The sequence below is a fragment of the Notechis scutatus genome, chromosome 2, assembly GCF_049901735.1.
Source record: "Notechis scutatus isolate UNSWTSFEM ecotype Mainland chromosome 2, rNotScu1.2, whole genome shotgun sequence".
In the NCBI taxonomy this organism is placed as follows: domain Eukaryota; kingdom Metazoa; phylum Chordata; class Lepidosauria; order Squamata; family Elapidae; genus Notechis; species Notechis scutatus.
Window position 1 is genome coordinate 183133971 of NC_142010.1, and position 21495 is coordinate 183155465.

General features: G+C 36.2%; 1 protein-coding gene across 2 annotated transcripts in view; it reads right to left on the reverse strand.

Annotated features, from left to right (window-relative positions):
- Nucleotides 1-21495, reverse strand: part of LPAR1 (lysophosphatidic acid receptor 1) — a 61134-nt gene that overhangs the window by 27976 nt on the left and 11663 nt on the right. For both annotated transcript variants that reach the window (XM_026672296.2, XM_087957595.1), the window contains exon 2: nucleotides 5828-5995. In XM_026672296.2, coding sequence (XP_026528081.1) covers nucleotides 5828-5887 — 60 coding nt within the window. In that variant the 5' untranslated portion in view covers nucleotides 5888-5995. The remainder of the gene's footprint in view (nucleotides 1-5827; nucleotides 5996-21495) is intronic.

Consider the following 21495-nt stretch of genomic DNA (forward strand, 5'->3'; position numbering starts at 1 on the left):
TTAATGTTCCCTCTGAGTACATCTCAGAAATAATCTCTATGGGCATAAATTCACATCAATTAACAGACAGAATAGGGTCTACTTTGTACACAATTCCTTCTATATGTAGAATGTACTGAGAATGCCTAGGAGAGGCAGAGTAAATATATCTATTCCCATTGTGCCTACTCATATTTGGTGCTCTCACAAAAGAACCCCTGAAGAGGGTGTCTCTCTCTTGTTTTCATAATTGTATTTATGAAGAACAATCTTTTCATAATTGTATTTATGAAGAACGATCAGTTTGAAAACTATAGAAAGCAAACATCTTTGTCAAAATTAGTGCTGATGGCAGGAAATACCCAGATTAACTTTGCAAGTGCTGATCTTTCTTGATATACAGTCAACTAGTTTTTCCTTCCTTTCTTCTTGTTAGAAAGTCAACAGGAGAAAAACAAAACTGTGCTCTGGCTTGCAGTGAATGTGCAGTAGAAGGGACGAAATTCAGAGTTGTCTTTTGTTAAGGCAGTATGGAGGTATCTAACTTACAAGAGGAATGATGTTGGAGGTGAAGGTGGTTGTGAGAGAGTCAGGAGCAAATAACTGTTATCACTACAATGATCTTTACCGCCATCCAGCCTCTTTTAGGGACTATGAAATTCATATACCCCCATCTCCTCTTCCCGTTACTCTTCCACAATATTTACTACTCACAATATGAATATTACACTGAAGTCTTTTCTTGTTTTAAAGTAATGTTCGCTAGTACTTTTTACATTCCTGTTAACATGTACTTTTTACCTCCTCATTTCATATATGGTCCCTTCTGCAAACCCCTCGTTTTGTTTTTAACTCTGTCAAACTATTAATAATACAGATTGAAGCTTTACCCTAAGTACAATAAGAAAAAAAAAAAGAGCTATTATTTGTGTCATACAGATTGGTAATGTGCTAAACTTATAGGCTTCAAATATTTTTCTTATTCTTTTTGGAAATGTGTGTTTCTCCTACCGCTGCCCACCAGAAATCAGAGAGCGGATAAAGACTGTATTTTGGGGCAAGATGAATACCACAGTTTCTGGTATCCATTCTGCTTCCTGTGTTATATTGTATCTTCATGTCCATCCAGACTTTGCACTAACTGCCTAAAACTTCAATCCTTGGCATAAATGTACAATTTAGGTGTGCATTTATTTATTTCAATAACAAATACATGAGCAGAACTATGAGAATATTTTATTGCAATTCTGTTTCTTTTTGTAACCTGGCTAATATTTCTTGCTATTGTGTAATTTTTGTCTAGAGCAGTGTTTCTCAACTTCAGAAACTGTAAGATTTGTGCACTTCAACTCCCAGACTGGACAATCCAAAGCTGGACAATCCAGAGCAAAGGGAATGTGTGTTACTGTAAACAAAAAAAATTAGGAAGTGACACAACTTATGCAAAAGGTCACAGATCTCATTGGAAGCTATGATTACAAACAGCCACTGTCCCTGTTGGAAACTATGATTAAATCCTCCACAAACCACTTGTTTAAAAAAAAATGGAAGAAAATGCTGACCTTTCTTACTATTTATGCATTCTGAAATTACTACACACACACACACATACACACACACAAAGATGAGTTTTTAAAAAGGGGAAGACAATATGTTTTAGGGAGAGCTAAGAAAAGACAAATGAATATAACTTATAATGCAAAGTGTGACATTCTGAAAGGGATAATTCTAACCTTTTATTCCTACAGATCAAGGGCAAGTTTATGACTTGTGGACTTCAACTCCCATAATTCCTGAGCTAACATGACTGGAGGAGGAATTCTTGGAGTTGAAGTCCACAAGTCTTAAAGTTGTCAAGTTTGAAGACCCCTGCTATAGATTATAGAAATGTTATAGCATACTTGCTTGTTGGAGTTGTATTAAACTGAATTGTCCAGTGGCATGTGTATAAACCTTACACAAGTTTGCTTGGTTTTTAATCCAAGAGATACAGTGCAATGGTAATGTGAATGTGCTATGTAAAAGATTTCTGGTTCAATGGCAGCAACCCCAAGAGCAGTTGAAAAAATGTCTGTCTGGAATATCATCAATATAGTGGACTAAATAGACCAAGGGTCTTGGCAAGTTTAAGAGTTGTGGACTTCAACTCTCAGAATTCCTGAGCTAACATGACTGAAGGAGGAATTCTGGGAGTAAAGTTGTCAAGTTTGAAGACCCCTGAAATAGACCAATAGCGTGACTTTTTAATATTTATTAATTTCTTTATTAAATATTTAATAAAGGATCAGAATGAATAGCTACCGCAATAGAGAAAAAAGAGGAATGAGCCCTGGATAAAGAAAAATATATTTAACAAATAAAGGTTCCCAATTATAAAATGTAAAATTCATCAATTAATTTAGTATATTTATAGAACTAAATTCATTAAATTCATTATCTCATCAAAATACTATGTGGATGATGCATACATCATCATGATGCAGCTTCAACATGCAATAAATAGCTAACTAAAACAAAACTTTTGGTAAAAGTTTTTCTCAAGATATAACAATGTGTAAACACAAAGATAAGTCACTTATCCCAAGAAAAAGAAAGCTTTGTGCAGAAAGAGTCAGGTTGACACTAAATAAAAGGTTCAACAAAACATTTGGGACTATATTTGACAGGCAGTAACAAAGACTTATTTGACAATAGTTACACCAAATTGTGGAGAGAAATTCAATGTTTTGAAAGGCAGAAAAAATTAAAACTGTCTTGGGTTAGCATCAGTTATGATTATTAAAATGATTACCTAAGATATTTTTCTAAAATTTTAAATGGTGCTACTTTCAGTCCCAGAAAAACTTTTGCAAGATTGACAAAAATTAGTTAATAAATTTATTTGGAAAACAAAATAAAAACTAGCTATTAACTCGGCATTAAAACTAAGGTCCCAGAAGAAATAAAATACTTTTTTTTATCCCTGAGATAGAGGGGTTTAGGCAACGTCACTGATTGATATGGGATGTTAAGATCTTATCTTTGAAGTGTTAGTCTTTATAGTGCAAAAGTACTAGAGAAAATTCTTCAATATTAGCCTTCAATGCAGATTAAAAAGCAGCAGCATTTATTGTGTGTGCCAATGAAAGTGTTAAGAACAGGAAATCATTTGTGATCATCTTTTACTTTCAAAGTTCTGTCTGACTTATTGATTCATTTGGGAATAAGGACGTGGCCAGCCATAGCCATGAAGACGTTCCAAGAGCCAACAAAGTTCCTGACAAAGGACGAAGGAGCTGGACATTCAGATGTTTTTTCTTTATAATTTTAGGACAAAGGGCATGACCCAAGAAGAGCATGTGGGTAAGAATACAGTACCCATAAAAATATTATTTTGTACTACAGACTATCAAAACAGACGGAAGATATGAAAATATCATCCTGGGCCATAATGTAAAACTTTCAAGGAAGAGAAATTATATGGATCTGTGTATGTGTGTGCACATGCATGCATCTTCAATTCAGTCTTGACCTCTAGTGACTTCCTGGACAAGATATTGCAAGTGGACAAGTCCCAGAAAATGGTTTGCTATTGCCTCCTTGTTAGGGCTAAGTGAGAGAGACTGGCCCAAAGTCTCCCAGGTGGTTTGTGGACTCACAGTCTCCTAGTTTCTAGTCTGGTTTCTTAACCGCTACTCCAAACTGGCTGTCAAAAATAATAATGCAATACTTTAAATACCCAAACATTTATTGCAAAAAACTTATCCAAAAGCTCAAGTTCCCAAAAATTGTTATAAAATATGTTATTTTACTGACTTCATTTTATAAAGGATACTGACAAATTAGAAGATGTCTATAGGAAAGCAATCAAGAAGAGGCTTGGAAAGAAAACTTTAAAAGGAATTGCTGGAAATGTTGTGTATCTCAAGTCTGGAGAAGAGAAGACTGTGGTGTATCTCAAGTCTGGAGAAGAGAAGACTGAAATGATAGTTGTCTTCTAGTATCTGAAGGGTTCTCATATAGAGGATTGGACAAAATTGTGTCCGAGTTGTTTATTTATTTGTATGACTGTATCTTGTCTTTCATTCAGGAACTCAGGGCATTGAACATTGCATTCCCTTCTCCATTCTCCCACCCTCCACAACAACTTTGTGAAGTAGGTTTGTTTGAGAGAGGTGACTGGCCCATAGTCACCCAGCTAATTTCAGTGTATTAAAATCTGGGTCTCTCCAGTGCCAGTCTTAATCTTTAACTTCTGCAACACAATGAAACCGCACAGAGTTGAGAAGACAAGACAAAAAACAATGGGTTTAAATTACAATGGAATAGATTTCATTGGACATGATGAATAATTTTCTAACAATAAAAACTGTTCTACAATGCCACAGAGTCTTCTTTGTACAGGTGCGTAAACAAAGGCCACAAGTCATGGATGCTTCAGATCTGAGTAAGAAATTGGATTAGATAATCTCTAAGGCACATTCCAATTATCAATGATTCAACTGTATTACTGTATGTGGATAATGCATCTTTATTAGAAAATCTAGGAACCAAGAAATACATCATTTGGTTCTAATGCATATTTTCTGCTGTTCAATAAATTGAATTAGTTTTTTCCATTTGTTTTTGTCACAAACAATCTTCACGTTGTATAGTTAGTGTTCTTACATATAATGTACGAGCTACTTTTATTGTTTCAGAATGTCATATATGAAATACAATATATGTTTTTATTAGCTCTATGCTTCATTGTAAGGAGAGGCCTGACGGGACAGGAAAAGAAGTCAGGGAAAAGAATGAGGAGGATGGTGTCCCAGGAAACCAGGAGAACCGAAAGTCACAACACTGCCTGCAAATTTATGGTTGCTTCCTCCAAGCATATCCATACATTCTTTATTACCTACATGTAGATTCCTCAGGTGGTATATTAGAAAAAACACTTTTAGAACATACCATCTTAAACCATCTTTGGTCTGCTTCAGCTGCAGGAGGACACTGCAGGCAGAGTCCTGAAGACATGCCCTTGAGAAAAAGACAGTAGTCTGTTCTCATTCCAGGACAAGGAGATTGTGTAGATTTGCCCTAAGGTTTTCCTTGCTGTGCTAGATTTTCCTTGATCATATTTACGTATAAAACCACTATGTAAATAGAATCCTGTGGCAATGCAAACAATGATCCTTTTAGTGACACCTCACCGAGGGCAGGCTAGGCAAAGGTATGAAAACAATTCCAGCGTCCTATTGGATATAACTTACGCCTTGGAACACCACTTACTCCATGTGTTGAAGTAAGGAGAAAATAAAAGATATTTCAAATTCTACAAAGTCTCGGAAGTTTCCCTAGTTGTGTTTTTGAAAGGATTTGAATCTCATCTAAAGCTGTCACAATTATATCTTTAGACCTATCTTTATTACTTCCTCACAACAAAATGTCTTAATTTTGTTTTGTTTTTTTAAAAAATAGAAGATCAGCACAATCATTAAAATGAAAGAGTCATGGCGGTGCAGTGATTAGAATAAAGTATTGCAGGCTAACTTACTACACTGCCGGCAGTTTGATTGTGACAGGCTCAAAGTTGATTCAGTTTTCCATCCTTCCAAGGTTGGTAAAATGAGGATCCAGATTGTTGGAGCCAATATGCTGAACTCTGTAAACTGCTTAGAGAGGGTTGCATAGTACTGTGAAGCAATATGTAAGTCTAAGTGATATTACTACTAATAAATCCTTACTAATTTACTGGCCAATTCTGCCATAAGGAAATCACATGATCATATAACATAAAATCTGAGATATCTAAAGTCTGCTAGTTTGGAGGCATCAAAGTTGTATATGAAAGAGCACAGTTAAGTTTAGAACTTTTTCAACTTACTTCAATTATTTCTGGCTGTGTCATCATAAAAAAAGGTACTTCCGCTGAAGGATCTGCCATATTTACCCAGCAAAATGGATTGTTTTTTTTAAAGAACCTTCTGTCTTCTACACTTCAGGTGTTACGAATAAATTCTTGATCAGTTCTCAGTCATGCTGATATTTATCTCTAAAAGACAGAAATAGTCTTTAAAACCTTAGGAGACATTAAACACAATTCTCAATAGCACAACCTTTTTAGATGAATAACCATTTAACAAAAAGCAAAATGCATAAGGACATGCACATTTTTCAATGCCTAATATAAAATGTCGATATAGAAAAATACATACAACTTTCAACAGTTGTTACATTAACAATATATTCTTTTGTTTATAAATTATATATCACAAGCCGCAAACTAAAATCAAAATCTATTTTAAAAAAATAACTCATGGATTTCTGCAGAATTAGGAAGTGCATTGAAGCAAAAGTTTTTCAGTTGTAGGTTAGCCTTAATGTTAGCACTACCTCCAGAATCCTAAAAATATTTAGAAACTTTTGTGCTGGTTAAATATATATTTGTCCTTTTGCCTACTAGAAAATGCAGAGTTCTTCAATGTTCTTATCCCAAACCACAAACTGGAAGAGTGGGAAGAAACACTACAGCCCTGATCTTGCATACTCCTTCCTTCCTTCCTTTATCAATGGGGGAAGAGATTAGACGTTTCTGTTCCTCATTAGAAAGTAATATTTTCCTGTTGTCTTTAAGTACAACAAACTGTTAGTTGGGGAAGCTTAGTTTGCTGCCTTTGTATGTAGTAGAACCTATAATTTGCCACTGATTAGAAGCAGAAGCTTTTAAACATTTATTTCCAAGTTCAGATGAAGAGAAGGAGGAAATATGATCCTAATTCCATCAGATACCACATATTTCATGATTTGAAGTGTTATCTATTTAGATGTGCCACATACTTTTACATTATATGATAGATCCTCCTGCATCCAAGTCCTGGCTTTTAGGGTAGTGGGGGATTTGGAGTGGAACTTTCCCAAATTCACTGGAGGTATCTTGCTTGATCAAAACTGTTAGCCTAAACTGTTTTGTGACTCCTGAAGCTTTCTCCAACAATCTTGTAGGAACTTGTCAGTGCAAAAATCCAAAAATCAATAGGACAATGTTGACGAAGTGGAAAACATATTAAAATTATAATGTAAATTTTAAAATTACCTCAAAATAACGAATGAAATAATGAAAGAGAGAGAGGCGAGGGAAAGGAGGGGAGAACAAAACCCAACTAATCCAGAAGAAAATGGAAAATCCTGCCTTGATCAGTCCCGCCAATTCCACCTATCCATCGTATCATCCACCATCAATATCATCACCATCTAGTATATTTAGATACTGCTTGCTATGCCATAACACCTCAGAACAGCTTACTGTAAACACACCAATAAAATATATAATTCAATAATACGGTACATAAAGCGGTGTTAAACAATATCAACCATAATCAAAGAAATGCATTTAAGATGATTAGGGAAAATTGAACCAATCTCCCACAATTCATACCGGGAAGGCCAGGATGTAAAAAGGTACCTAAAAGGAAATGTATCAGGCAGCTCCTGAATTTCAGGGAACAAAAAACACGATACTACCACAGAAAAGACCCACCTATAAGTAGCTGCTGGGGGAAGTCAGTGATTCGTAGTACACTTGACAGAACCCTGATTAGCTTAGTAACTAACTTGGGCTATAACAAGGAAAAAATTGGTAGGTAGTCTGATTACAAGTTGTCCTTCCGTATCGTAACCAAAACTTTGACTCCGGCTCTGTAGCTAACTGGAGTTGTTTCCACAGATATAACATACGTGTAGGAAGAGTGGAAATTTGCCTAGTTTTTACTTATAGGTATGATACCCTCTTCAGTTTGAGGGTCTTGTGATTTATTAACTTCTCAATAAGTAATTAGAGGCTTTGATAAGTTGTGAATTAACTTTAGCAGTTATTAGTTATGCCTTTTCCTGCAAGAAGTAGCATTTTTATAACATATTTTGGCAAGAGTTGGGAAGTCAATCACAAACACATAGTAGGGCTGACTACAAATGCCTCCAACATAGGCTAACTACACTTAGCTGCTTATAAGATACCTTGCAAATGAACCCGTTATTAAGGAAGGTGACTTGATATTTAGCTTAAGCAGCAGTTGGTAATCTCCGAACAAGGGTCTGAAGTTAAGCAAAGTTCATCATGCATACAGATAATCCTTGACTTACAACAGTTCATTTAGTGATTGTACAAAGTTATAACCGCATTGGGAAAAAAGTGATTAATGACCATTTTTCAGTTGTGACCACTGCAGCATCCCTGGGATCATGTGACCAAAATTTGTAACTGGTTCATATTTATGATGGTTGCAGTGTCCTGGGATCACTTGATCACCTTCTGCGATCTTTTGACCAGCAAAATTCAACAAGCAAAGTCTAACAAAGTTAAGAAAATTCGCTTAGCAACAGAAATTTTGGGCTCAATTGTGATCATATGTTGAGGACTACCATAGGACACATCCAGAGATGGTCAACTTACAATGTATGATAATAAATAATTAATGGAGAATTATGGAATGGCTCTGCTTTGTGCGCATGTGCGACTATCATGTAACTTGGTAACCAATCAACAATTCTTTTACATTTGTTTCCTGTATACAGGGGTGTCAAACTGGTGGCCCACGGGCCGGATGCGTCATGCACAGCCCACACCCACCCCAGCTCCATGAAGGGAAAAATGACGTGATACGCCACATGATGGTAACGTGACACTGCAAGTTTGACACCCGTGCTGTAATAAATTGTATAAAAGTAACTGTCCCTGATTTCTGACATGCTCCTTGGATGTGAAACTGTACAGATATAAAAGAGTTTTGCCTTTCCTCAATCCTGCATGGATATTGGCTTCTTCGCACCGGGTTCTCACACCTAGCCAGCTTTCTGCCAACACATGCATAGTTGGGCTGCCTCACCTATAACCTTTTTGCAACTTCTAGACAAAGTTCAATGACAATCCACATAAAATGCATCGCAATAGTCTAAGAAATGAACAGATTTAGCAAGGCAGATTGTATGTTGACTATTCCCTTTTTGGGCATAAACAACTTGAAAGTAAACATTTCTAGCCATCCTGACAACGCTGACACAAAGGTCAGATCAACTACTTCTTGAAGAATGTACATAGCTCTATTTAGAATTTTCAGACCCAGGAACCACAAAGCCCTGAAGTCTTTGCTTTACAGGTAGTCCTCAAGCTACAACAATTCATTTAGTGACTGTTCGAACTTACAACCACACTGAAAAAAGTGACTTATGACCATTTTTCACATTTACAACTGTTGTAGCAGCGTCATGGTCACGTAATTAAAATCCAGGCATTTGGTAACCGACTCATATTTATAACAGTTGCTGTATCCCAGAATCATGTGATCACTTTTTGCGACTTTCTGACAAACAAAGTCAATGGGGAAGGCAGATTCAACAACTGTGCTACTAATTTAACTACTTTCATTTAACAATTGCAGCAAGGAAGGTTGTAAAAGGGAACAGAACTCACTTAACAACTATCTTGCTTAGCAACAGAAACTTGGGCCTGAATTATGGTCATAAATCGAGGACTACCTATATTAGTATCTGTTGGCCCTTATCCAACCCATCAGTGTATCCAGGCATTTGTTAATGACATGCACAATTTCTTCTGATCTAGATAAGATAGGGAAATAGAGCTGAGTGTCACCTGCATGTTGACATGCAATCCCAAAATTCCTAACAATCACATCTGACTGCTTCATTATAAATATTATAAATTTTAGATAGCATTGGGACAAAACATGAACTCTTGGCACCACATCATAGGTATCCATCCATAGATGGTTCAATAATACTTTGTGTACTACCCCTAACTCTAATTAGCGGTCCAGAAAAAATTCCCTTACAGCATTCAAAAACTTATCAGATCCCACAAGGATCACCTAAATGGGTCCTCTTCCCCATTTTCAGAAAAGAGCATCAGTTAAGATGTGGAAACTACATTTGGTTTAATTATCGAAAGAGGTAGAACTAAATTTCAAAAAGAAATCAGTGATCCTCAGTTGCTTTCTACTGATGACTCACTTCCTTTTAACACAGAGAGAACACATTTTATTGAGAAGGTCAAAATGTCACTGCAGCTCATCTGAGAGAAAGGAAATAAGTTTTAGCAACTAGTTAGAAGGTAAATAAGGCAAACTATTATTTGCAAGAACGCAGGTTGTCCTAGCTGAGTCAATTCTATATGACTAGACTCACTCAATAACAGATGCCAAGTCAGCAATTTCACCTCCAGTCAAATGATAAATGATTCCTGTCTTGCTGGAAACTGACCCGGTCCTTGCTATTCCCGAAATGGAAGTGTAGCCCACATGTGCACTAAAAATTTCTAGTGACTGACGTAGCTCTGACGTAGATAAATGAACCGACTTGTAATTGCAGAACAGCTATTTTAGGTTAGTCCAGCGTTTGGACTACATGTATTATTTGGATTTTTTTCACATATATATATGTATGTATGTATGTATGTATGTATGTATGTATGTATGATGATTCTGTGGCTGGGGTTTTGTATAGTGGCTAAGGTTTTGGTGCCATTGAAGTTGATGCTATGACCTAATTGAGACCCAGAAGATGAACAGACCTATGGAACAGCTGTCCTGCCCTACATAAGAGGCACTACAGACAAAATTAGTAAGATACTACACAGACATCACATCAAGACTGCCTTCAAAACAGACAGAAAAATAGCAGCCATCCTTAGAAACCCCAAAGATAAAATTGACCTGGAAAACCAAGGCATATACGAAGTCCCCTGTGCATCATGCCCGGCCACATACATTGGACAGACCAATAGAAGAATAAGTACCCGCCTGGATGAACACAAAAATGCAGTCAAAAAGCTGGAACACACTTCCTCACTAGTCCAACACATGGAAGCCACAGGTCATAGCATCAACTTCAATGGCACCAAAACCCTGGCCACTATGGAAAACCCTAGCCACAGAGTCATCAGAGAAGCCATAGAGATTGAAAAAAGACCAGAAAGCATGAATAGAAGAGATGATTCCACCAGACTGTCAATCATTTGGAAGCCTGCACTCACAAACAAAAAAATCTCCACACCACTAGCCAGGCAAACACCTGGGCACAAACAGATCCCCCCTGATACCTCCAGCTCAAACACACCCCAACCAGGCACCCAGATGAAACCTAGCTTCCTAACAAATGATAGCCGTCCGTTTACCCAGAGCCAAGCTGCACAAAAGGCCTCCAATAAAGGAACACAATGTTGCCAGCCAATCAAGATACAAAAAGAGCCACAAAACAGACAGAAGATATTAGAAACACCAATCAAGCAGAACACAGCAAACTCCAAAACCAATAAACACAGACCAAGATTCCCAACCAATCAGGATGAAGAAAAAACCATTCTGGCACAGCAATAGGCTGCCCCAAATTTAAAACTGAAACAACTGTGGGGGCCTGACTCACAGACGGACACAATACAGAAGCCTGATGATGGCAGATGAGATTCTGCCGAAACGTTGCTACAACTTTAAAAGCACAACTACAATGACGTGGGAAAATACCCGAACAAAGCTGAATACCATACATGTAAGTACCCGTGAAAACTTAAGAAAACACACACACACACACACACACACACACGTGTATAAAAAGATAATGCCTGTCTAAGTGTACAAAAGAATCAAAGGAATTACAAATCTACATCTCAAAGGAATCATATTTTGAACTTCCAGATCTAAAAATCACAGTGTTTAAAGTATAAATTTATGTCAAGCATGTATCATGTTGACTTAACATATGTAAAGTTGATAATCTACAATGTATATCAGCAGTAAAGCAATGACCTTTTTCAGAGTTACCAGATTCATCAGGTGATCTACCAGGCTCAATCTGTGATGTGGATAGTGCAGTTCTACAAATATGGACACAGGGGAGTAATTAATATACAATTAGTACTGTATGTTCCAGGACTAATATATCAATACATTTCTTATGTTTTGTTTTCCTGAATTGTAAATTACTTTTACAATTTGAAGAATCAACTTCAGGAAATCAAAACACTAATGTAAGCACTGAGATAATGGAAAGACTGGTAATTCATTTGTTTTAATTCTCCTCTTACAAAATATCACAATGAAGCCAACTTCTGGTCAAGGAAAGCTTTATAAAGCTTCTATCCTGACCATTAAAGGCCTTTCTAAATGAACTTATTGAGTATTTAGATGTTAACATTTGTTTTTCACTTGAACTGCAATTATGGAAGTTACAAAGACAAAGTTTTGTCCTAGGGCTGGAAAGAATAGTGAAGCTGGAAAAAAATAATTTCTTCCACGCTAATACTAATTTTTCTTTGTAATTGACAGTGTAAGGCAGAACATGTCATGTGAATATCACAGCATCTTCTAGTTCCTTCACTTGGCAAAAAGAAGCAACAGATCTGTAACATTTTGTAATTTTTAAAGTTTTAAAAATACATTTAGAGGCTGAATTATTTTATTATTATAAGGCAGTGGTCCCCAACCTTTTTTATGCCGCGCCCGGTACCGGCATCAGCTGGGCGCCGCGCCCGGTGCCGGCATCAGCTGGCGCCGCCATCTTGTTTGGATGAAAAAGTGCTTCCGGTGAGCTCACCGGAAGCACTTTTCATCAAACAAGATGAGCGGCATGCGTTTCAGTGAGCTTTCCAGTAGAAATGGCTTTCTACCCGGAAAAGCTCACCGGAAGCACTTTTTCATCAAAACAAGATGGCGGCGCCCAGCAAACCAACGGCCCGGTAGGATTTGTTCCACGGACCGGTGCCGGTCCGTGGACCGGTGGTTGGGGACCCCTGTTATAAGGTACAGGATAGATAAATATGGAGTCCATTCTTCTGGCCTTTTGGAAAGGTGTTAAAGACACGGCTCCGTGGCCTTCATTGAGGCTCACAAAAGAGCATGTACCCTTCGGGCTGTTAAGCACCCTGAAAGCCCTCCCCTGCCTTTAATATATATTTAATATTAATTTTAATCCGTCATTGCCTTTTTAAAATTATAAATTTCAAATACTGTTTTTATGTTTTAATCTTTTTTACTAGCATATGGCCCAGAATCAATCTGTGAAGCAGATGGGCAGTTTCCAAAAGATAGATAGATAGATAGATAGATAGATAGATAGATAGATAGATAGATAGATAGATAGATAGGGACAGAACTGGAAGGCAAAGTGGCCTGCTCCCCCAAGATCTCCCTCCCTACACCAGATTTTGTTTTTTACAATGAAAGAGTAGCTTTTACAAATTATTTTTAAAAGATAACTACCTCTGTACTTTTAAGATGGCTATTTATTTATTGCTACATAGCCTCTGCACAGGAATCTTCTCAACTAAGAGTCAAGCACTTGCTTGGAGTTAGATAAAGGTCAATGAATTTCAAGAGTGGGTTGGACGTTGCTTGTGGCAGTCTAAGAGAGATTTTAGGCTGATCCTCTTTTAACTCTGCCGCCAGGTTCCGCCACTCCTTGTCCTACATGGTGGTAAGTTAAAAGAGGGATCAGCCTAGAATCCCTACGTAGCCACAAGCGATCTCAGTCCAATGATATTGATACTTATAACATTCATATTTTTATTTCTTAAATACTGTCATGCCAGATATCTTAATATTCAGGATATGCCCAGTATATTTTTACATTGATACAAATATTTCTCCACAGATTTCACTGAAATCTAATTGTCAACATTTATGTACATAGTTATAAAGAACTTTGAACTGGCTATGGTTTTCTGTCAATCCTTTACTGATGTTTATTGATTTACTGTACTTTATAATTCTATCCATGCAGCTAAAGAGAGTTGGATAAGGAAGTGCCTTATAGTTACCTTAAAACAAACAAAAAGAAAAGAAAAGAAAAGAAAAACCGCATTCTATGTAAGCAGCTCTCCTTATTTTTAATGAATGTTCTCTTCAGATAACTGCATATAAAGGATTAAAGCACTTGGGAATAAGTCCATTAATTCATTTGAAACTATGAAATTATATTTTTGAAATTAAGCAACCGAGAACAACAGAGAGCAGAGAGTCACTTTCCATCAGAAACGCAGCCATATAAATGTGATTAATAAAAATAAAACATTAGTGCATATCACTGCTGTTTTTAGTTACATACACAAATGTCCTGGAATTCCGTTTAGTATTTGTACAAATGCAGCTGATTTTAATGTTTGCATATCCATACCTCATCCAACATTTTGTGTATGCACATATGTAACATTTCTGAATACATACCAAATATGTAACATTATTGGGGGAGGGCTGGTCTTGTATCTTTTTTGGCACAATATTTTTTTCTCCTGCAAAATCATCCAGCAGTTGCCCGTATTAGCCAGCAGCAGTTCACATATGGTTGAAATCTTTCTTATTATTGTGAAATTTAGTGTTTTTCCCCTATTTAAATAAAAATGACGAATACACACTTTTCATGAAAATCTATGCCAATACAGAATCATGAAATCAAAAGCAAAGCCTAAGTACTTCTTGTGCAGCAATAATTGTGATATAGGTCATATTTATTTCATAAGTTTTATTTTATGAAATTCACAAAGCGATAGAGTATGCCACAAGCAGAGAACCAATTACTCGCTGGAGATAAGTTCAACTGTTTGAAAGAGTAGTTGGTAAAATAATTTGTCCCTTACACTACTGACCAGAAAAGATTCTGTTTCATTCACACCACACTAGATTTTTGTATACAGAGGTGCAAGTTGAAGTCAGAATTTTCTTCAAGGGGGAATGATATCAATCATGTGGCCTTGGCCCACTGATGAAAAACAGCCCCAATAAAATAAAATTTAAAAATGTTGTAAAAGGCGGGCAATTGTTATGCAGTTTTCTAAATCAAAGGGCGAACTTTTGTAGTTTAATCTGGCTTAAACTAAAAACACAAATTCTATATTATTGGAAACTTGGAATTGAGGATGTCAGATGAAATCGTGAATATAACTTATGATGAATGTAATGTTATTACTTCATGTTTACATGATAGGTACCATAATTCAATTATAAAAGCGAATACTATAGGAAGTATGATTATACCTCTTTAAAAGAGTTTCTATTAAAAATATTTCGGCATAGCACCTGTTAACATTTAGGCATGATTTCTGTTGATAATTCTTTTTTTTTCTCCCTCTGAATAGAAGAGCATTTTACCTTAATCTTCAGTTAAATTCTGAAAAATTATGCTGGGAAATGAGTGGGAGAATGTGCTTTGTGTGTTGTTGGATACAAAAAGACATTATACCAACTCCTGTGGGGGGAAGCTTTTATACAGTACAAACTTGACATTTAATAATTAGACCTGGACCATAAATGACTTTAAAAGAACAATTAAGTGATTGACAGCTATTACTGCTGCAATTTCCAGAAATGCTCAGAGTTCTTTGCAGTTACTTCTTCAGTATCATTTTATCTCTTTCAATGTTATTAGAAAGAAAGAAAGAAAGTGCCGAGACAACTTTTCGGACTCTGGAAGTGTCAGAAAACAAAACAGACCAAAACATTGAAGAGTCTTTTAATTTAGTAACTTTTTCAGAATAAGTTACACCATCTTAAGACCAAACCAAGATTTCTCCTTACCTCAGCATTTGAGATTTCCTTTTTTCTGAAGTTATCAATGACGATTGAAAATGGAAGAATAAATATAATGCTACACAGTGATTGTAAACCAAATACAGCTATTAACATAAAATAAGAAATTAAAAAAACCTTTTTCTAATTTGGATATAAACTGAATTTGGTAATGAATACTGGTAAACCATGAATAGGAAATACTTTACACTTGTAAATTTTAAAAAAGCAAATTCAATATTATCTGCCCAATGGACTTTATGGACTTCTCCTTAGCTAGCTTTAATATCTTGCCTTCAGTCAAACTGGATACAGGGTATAACAACATCCTTCTTGTAGAGTAATCGTATTTCTGAGATCTGGAAGAATCTGAGACTCTAACTAACCCTGTGTTTCTTCAAGTGTCCTTTATACAGCATCTTGTGCCTACTCTCATAATTCTATTTACTAATAGAAGTTCCACCTGTTCTGAAGACAATCGCATTTGCTTTTTTTATTGTCAGATGGGAACTCCAAGAGGGTTGCAATTTATTTTTCCTAGTTTGTATTATTCTACCCAGGGAAATACTCTAAAGGTTAGACCTTTGCACAAATATACAAAACTTCTATGCTTTCTATGCTGTTTTATGTTTCCTGTTAGGTCTCTTGTCGGTAATCATAACATCTATATATACACAAACACAAATTTATACTCAGTATTTTGCTAACTCAGTGTGTTAGTATTTCAATAAGTACTTTTATGGTTTAGTAAGATTTAAGTATTTAAAATCCTTTAACATTTTGCTTTTACCATTTATAATAATTTGAAGTGTTTTATTTACTTTTATTAATCTTTCAGATGATGTTTATCTATATTAAATTTGAACTTTTTACCAAGGAGTTGAAAAAATGGTGAATGATTACCATAACAAACATTTTTGAGACAATTTCTCATATCTTTAAATTCAGTATTCAACTGTCCAAATTCAAAAGTCTTCCAATTGCAAAGGTTAGATTCCAGTTACATATACACTGATCTGGGACCAAATCAGGTAGAATTAAGTTTTACATAGGATTTCTCTCTCTGTACAGGTCATTCTTGACTTCACTTAACAACTGTCTCACTTAGCAACAGAAATTTTGGGCTCAACTGGAGTCATAAGTCAAGGACTACTTGCATCTTAAAATACAGTAAGGAAATAATTCTATAGTATAACTTTACATTACATTATTCCAGGATATCATATTTCAAGAGGAAAAGCTATGTTGCCTAGCAAGATATGTTTCTTCATTCTTCCCAAATTTGCACACTGTTTCTTTGTTATTAAAGTAAACACATTTCATGGCATAGATGAGAATTCTTAGATGTTTAGCTTCATTAAATCTAGAAGGTTCTGAGTTGCAGAAAGCTATGACAAATAAAAAAAGTACTGGGCTAAACTAATACTTTAAATTAAGATAATAGATATGCCAATTAACACTCTATTTATTTTTGTGAGTGCATGTGTGTACCTTTGAGTCATTGTTGACTCTTGGCAATTGCCTGGACTACTCCATGCAGTTTTCTGGGGAAAATGTTGAAAGTGGTTTGCCATTCTTATACTTAGCTATCTGGGAGTAAGCCAACTGATAAATTCTAAGAATTGCATTTAACTATAACATTGAAGGCTGGGCACTGCAGTATGCAGTGATCTTGATTTGAAAGGCAAAATGTGATTTGGATTTTGAATAGATGTACATACAAAACTTAATAGGCCTATATTAAAGCAACTGCCTTCTACATTTTTCAGTACATAATCCTGGAAAAATCTTTTTGGTTTAAAATATTCCTGAAAGGAGCTAAACACACATTTATATGTCCTCCAAATCACATTTAAAATCCAGCTAACTTCACAGCCATATAAAATAGTTATGTTAATGAATTATCTTCCATTTATGAAATATATAGTAAATAATGTACCAGATTTGATTTTCATGAGGCATGATAGGAAACATATTGACACTTTCAATATGTTGGAGAAGACTTCTAAACGACAACCAAGAAAACAAGTGAATGGCTCATCAAACAAATGTAGAATATTCACTGGAGATAACAAATGATTAGGCTGACATTCTCACAAACCATCAAGCTCAAATTACCAATAGTTCAGACATATTATTATAACAAGACCTAGTTCTCTAGAGTAGCCTCTAATGTTGGGAAAGATGGAAGGAAAGGAAAGAAAAGGGTAACCAGCAGCAGGATGGATGGACTCAGGGTAGCAATGAGTCCACAACTGGAAGACCTAAAAGTCCAGATTAAAAACATAATGGAGCCCCTCTTTGAGGAAGATGGGTGGTTTAGAAATAGGAAATAAAGAAATCTATGTGGTTGGTAGAAATCAGGACCATTTTGATGGCATCTAATTAATCAATCAAATAGCATCTAATACTCCAGGCAATTATTCTTAAAAGTTTTATCATCAGTGCACATATTTGGATTAATTAAAATCCTAAAACCCGTTCATTAAATAAAAACAAACAAACAAAGGAGGCTGAAGTAACCTTACATGATCATGAAGTTTTCTGAATACCTTTGAACAAATCACTTGCAGGACACATAATTTTACTGCTAACTGTATGATTTATTGATCCAGTCCAGAATCTTTTAGGCCCAGGAGTTCTTCAGACAAAAAGCTCAGTATATACAACTCATGTGACGCGAAAAAAGTCCAAACTTGAAAAAAAGGTCAGCTCTATCTCTTCCAGACTGTTAGGATTAAGATCTCTGCCCTTTTTGGCACTTAATATCAAATAGTTGGGTTTGTCCTTCTTCTAGAAACACAGGACCACTGCTTGATTTTGCTGTGGTTGTGGATTTGATTGAATGACCAATTGAAACTGGGGAAACAGCTTCATGACAAGCTGGGGCCATGATTAAGCAACCTTACTCATTAAACAGTACATGAGGGATGTGGAGTGCAAAGTGATATAGGCAGATTCTGAAATTGCCAGTGGACAATATATATATAGTACTTCCTCAAACACTGCAAAATTAGTCTATTCAAGGCATAGAAAGCTTTTACTTTGGTAAGGTATGGTATTCTTCTCTTGGTGGTACAAGCTGGGAAATATAAAACCATCCCCTACCCAGATGTCTGCCCCTTTTCATCAGATTATATTCTTTTTATATATCCCATTGTTCTGTGCTGGCATTTGGCCATTTAAAAAAAAAATCAGGTTCATGTTAAACCATTTCACTTCTGTTCAAATAAGGCTTTAGACCAGCTTTCTAAACATCAATCAGGTAAAATAGTTTGTTCTCTGATTGTTTAGATTCTGCTAGTTCTATTTTTCGGAATAATTCCTGCCTGTTCACATTTGACACCCTATAGTTTACTTGATCATAACTTGTGACCTTTTTGCTGATTTCTGGCAAAAAGTGCCCATTGGGGAATCTGGATTCGCTTCATGATCCTAGTGATTCACGTAACAAGCAACCATAAAAATTGTCTTAAAATTGGGACTGACTTGATTTACAACTGCAATGATTTATGACACAAATTCTCATTCCCATTGTGTTTTGTCAGTCAAAGACTACCTGTAATGATGTCTCTCAGGTCAGACACCAAGATTACACCATTTCCATCCAAATACAATAGCATGCTGAAAAGTTTCAAATAACTCTTTTTTAAAGTCAACAAGCATCCTTGTCTTTTCTTTAAATTTATTAAGCACCGTTTAACAACTTTACTATGATTTGCATTCATAGGGCAACCTTAGCTCTAAATATAGCTTCAATCAATCCTAAATAGATGCTTTATTGCTCAATCAGGAAAAGAGCATTGTTGACTGGAATGCAGTTAAGCAAAATACTTTCACAAAATTCTGACTGAAATACTTATTATAGTATTTCATATTTTTATTTAATATGCTCTGTGGTAAGTGTGGCATAAGGCCTACATTTTATGATCCATAGATTGGCAGTCTAATGTTCAGAGATTAGTTCCATTACCTGTATCACAAAAAGAAACATGTCAATATACCAGAGATTATAGTGTATAAAAATATGCAACAATTGAGGAAGGAAAACAACATGCAACTGGTAGAAAAGAAAATATATGAAAGGGGTGTCAAACTCACATCGTAATGGCATTGTCATGTAACTTATCATGACTTTCCCCCCTTCACTAAACCCAGCATGGGCGTGGCCAGTACATGACACATCCAGCCCATGGGCCACGAGTTTGACAGTCCTGATATATGGATATCTCAAACAAAGGCATAGCTGATTGGCAGGATGGTAGAGTTTATTTTTTGCAGCTCCTACTAAGCTCCCATGCACAGTTGTAAAAATGCATGGAAAGAACAGAAACTTAGATTTTACCTGCCCCTTCCTTTTTCCATCTGAAGGAGAGACTGTATCTCGGTTTGCTTGAATGCAGCTTGTGGGACAATCCAGAATTATAAACTAATACAGAATGTGCAATATATATATATATATTTCCCACACTTCTAGTAGCCTTTCTCATTTCATACCGTGTTTCTCATATAATAAGGCCAGGTCTTATTTTTTTTGAGCCCCGAAAAAATGGCTAGGTCGTCTTTTCGGGGGTGACTTAATTCCCCCCCCTTGCATCTTCGGGCGGGTGGCGATGGCTTGGATGTTGACCTCGGCGTTGGTGGGGCACTTCGTATCGGGGTCAACGCAGGCAGCACCATATCCGGGTGTGCAACAAAAGTACTTCCTAACGGCAAGCCCCCCCCCCACCATTCCCCCCCATTTCGCATGTTTTAATATAGGCCTTAATTTGGGGGGGAGGGGCTTAATTTCATTTCATGCCTATAAAACATGCTGGGACTTCCTATTGGGGGAGGCCGTATTGTTGGAGAAACAGGGTAGTTTTACTTCATGTTGTGTTTATTACTACAGATCTGAGTAAACGCTATATGGAAAAGCTTTCCAGCTTCCAAACTCCTTTTTCCCCCTCTGTTAAAATTTTTTTGTAGTCTGTGAAGATGAAAAGATAGATTTGAAGCAAAAGTGCATGATTTTATGCAATGATGTCCTTTTATCAACAGTTTCAATGGTGGTTGCATGTTGCTTCATTGCCAAAAGACAGACATGTGGAACAGAATGCTGACTTTCAGAGCCAGGATGAGTTAAGAGCCATTAACTCTTGGAAGAAAACACAGCTTTGCTTTAGTTTCAGATAAGCTGGTATAAAACCAGGAAAAAGTGGATAACACCAAAATTTGGAGCAGATTCTGAACTGGGGCAAAGAACTCATATGCTTAATCCCTTGACCATTCTCTTCCCTAAAATTATTGGCATAGAAAATATAAATCAGCATTCAATGTCTGTGAAATGTCAAAGCCACAATTAGTAAATTCAACTAAACTTAACTTATTAACTTACTAATATTTTCTTTCAGAAGTAAGATAATTTACTGTACTATCTCTTCTAGTTGCATAATACTGAAATTCTCCTATATACCTGTTGGCAATACCAATTTATTTAATATTTGAGCCTTTGAAGAAAAGGCAAAGTGAAATACAATAATCTGTTATGAAATATTATGATTTAGCTCTCCAGGCCATATTGTAAAAAAATGCACATTTTAATGGAGCATGCACACAGAAATCTGCAAAAAGATAATAAATTGTGATCGTGAGACCATAAATATGGATAAGAAAGATTGTGAGGGCCCCTTTAGACATAGCTCTAAATTAACATGAAGATGGATTCTTCCAAAATGAAAGAGAGGGAGAGAAGGAAGAGTCAATTTGCTCTCGAGGAAATTGCTTTGGCATGGATAAAATGGTCTGGAAACAGAATAATTTGCTTAGGATCACCCTGCTCCATTAACCAATTAATACCGTAGAAAGGGTAACTAGAAAATGGTGTCAGCCAATATACCCATTGGGTAAAAGGGAGATGCATTCGTCTATGGGTGGATTTGCTGATTTGAATATCCCATAGGACAGGGGTCAGCAACCCGTGGCTCCAGAGCCGCATGTGGCTCTT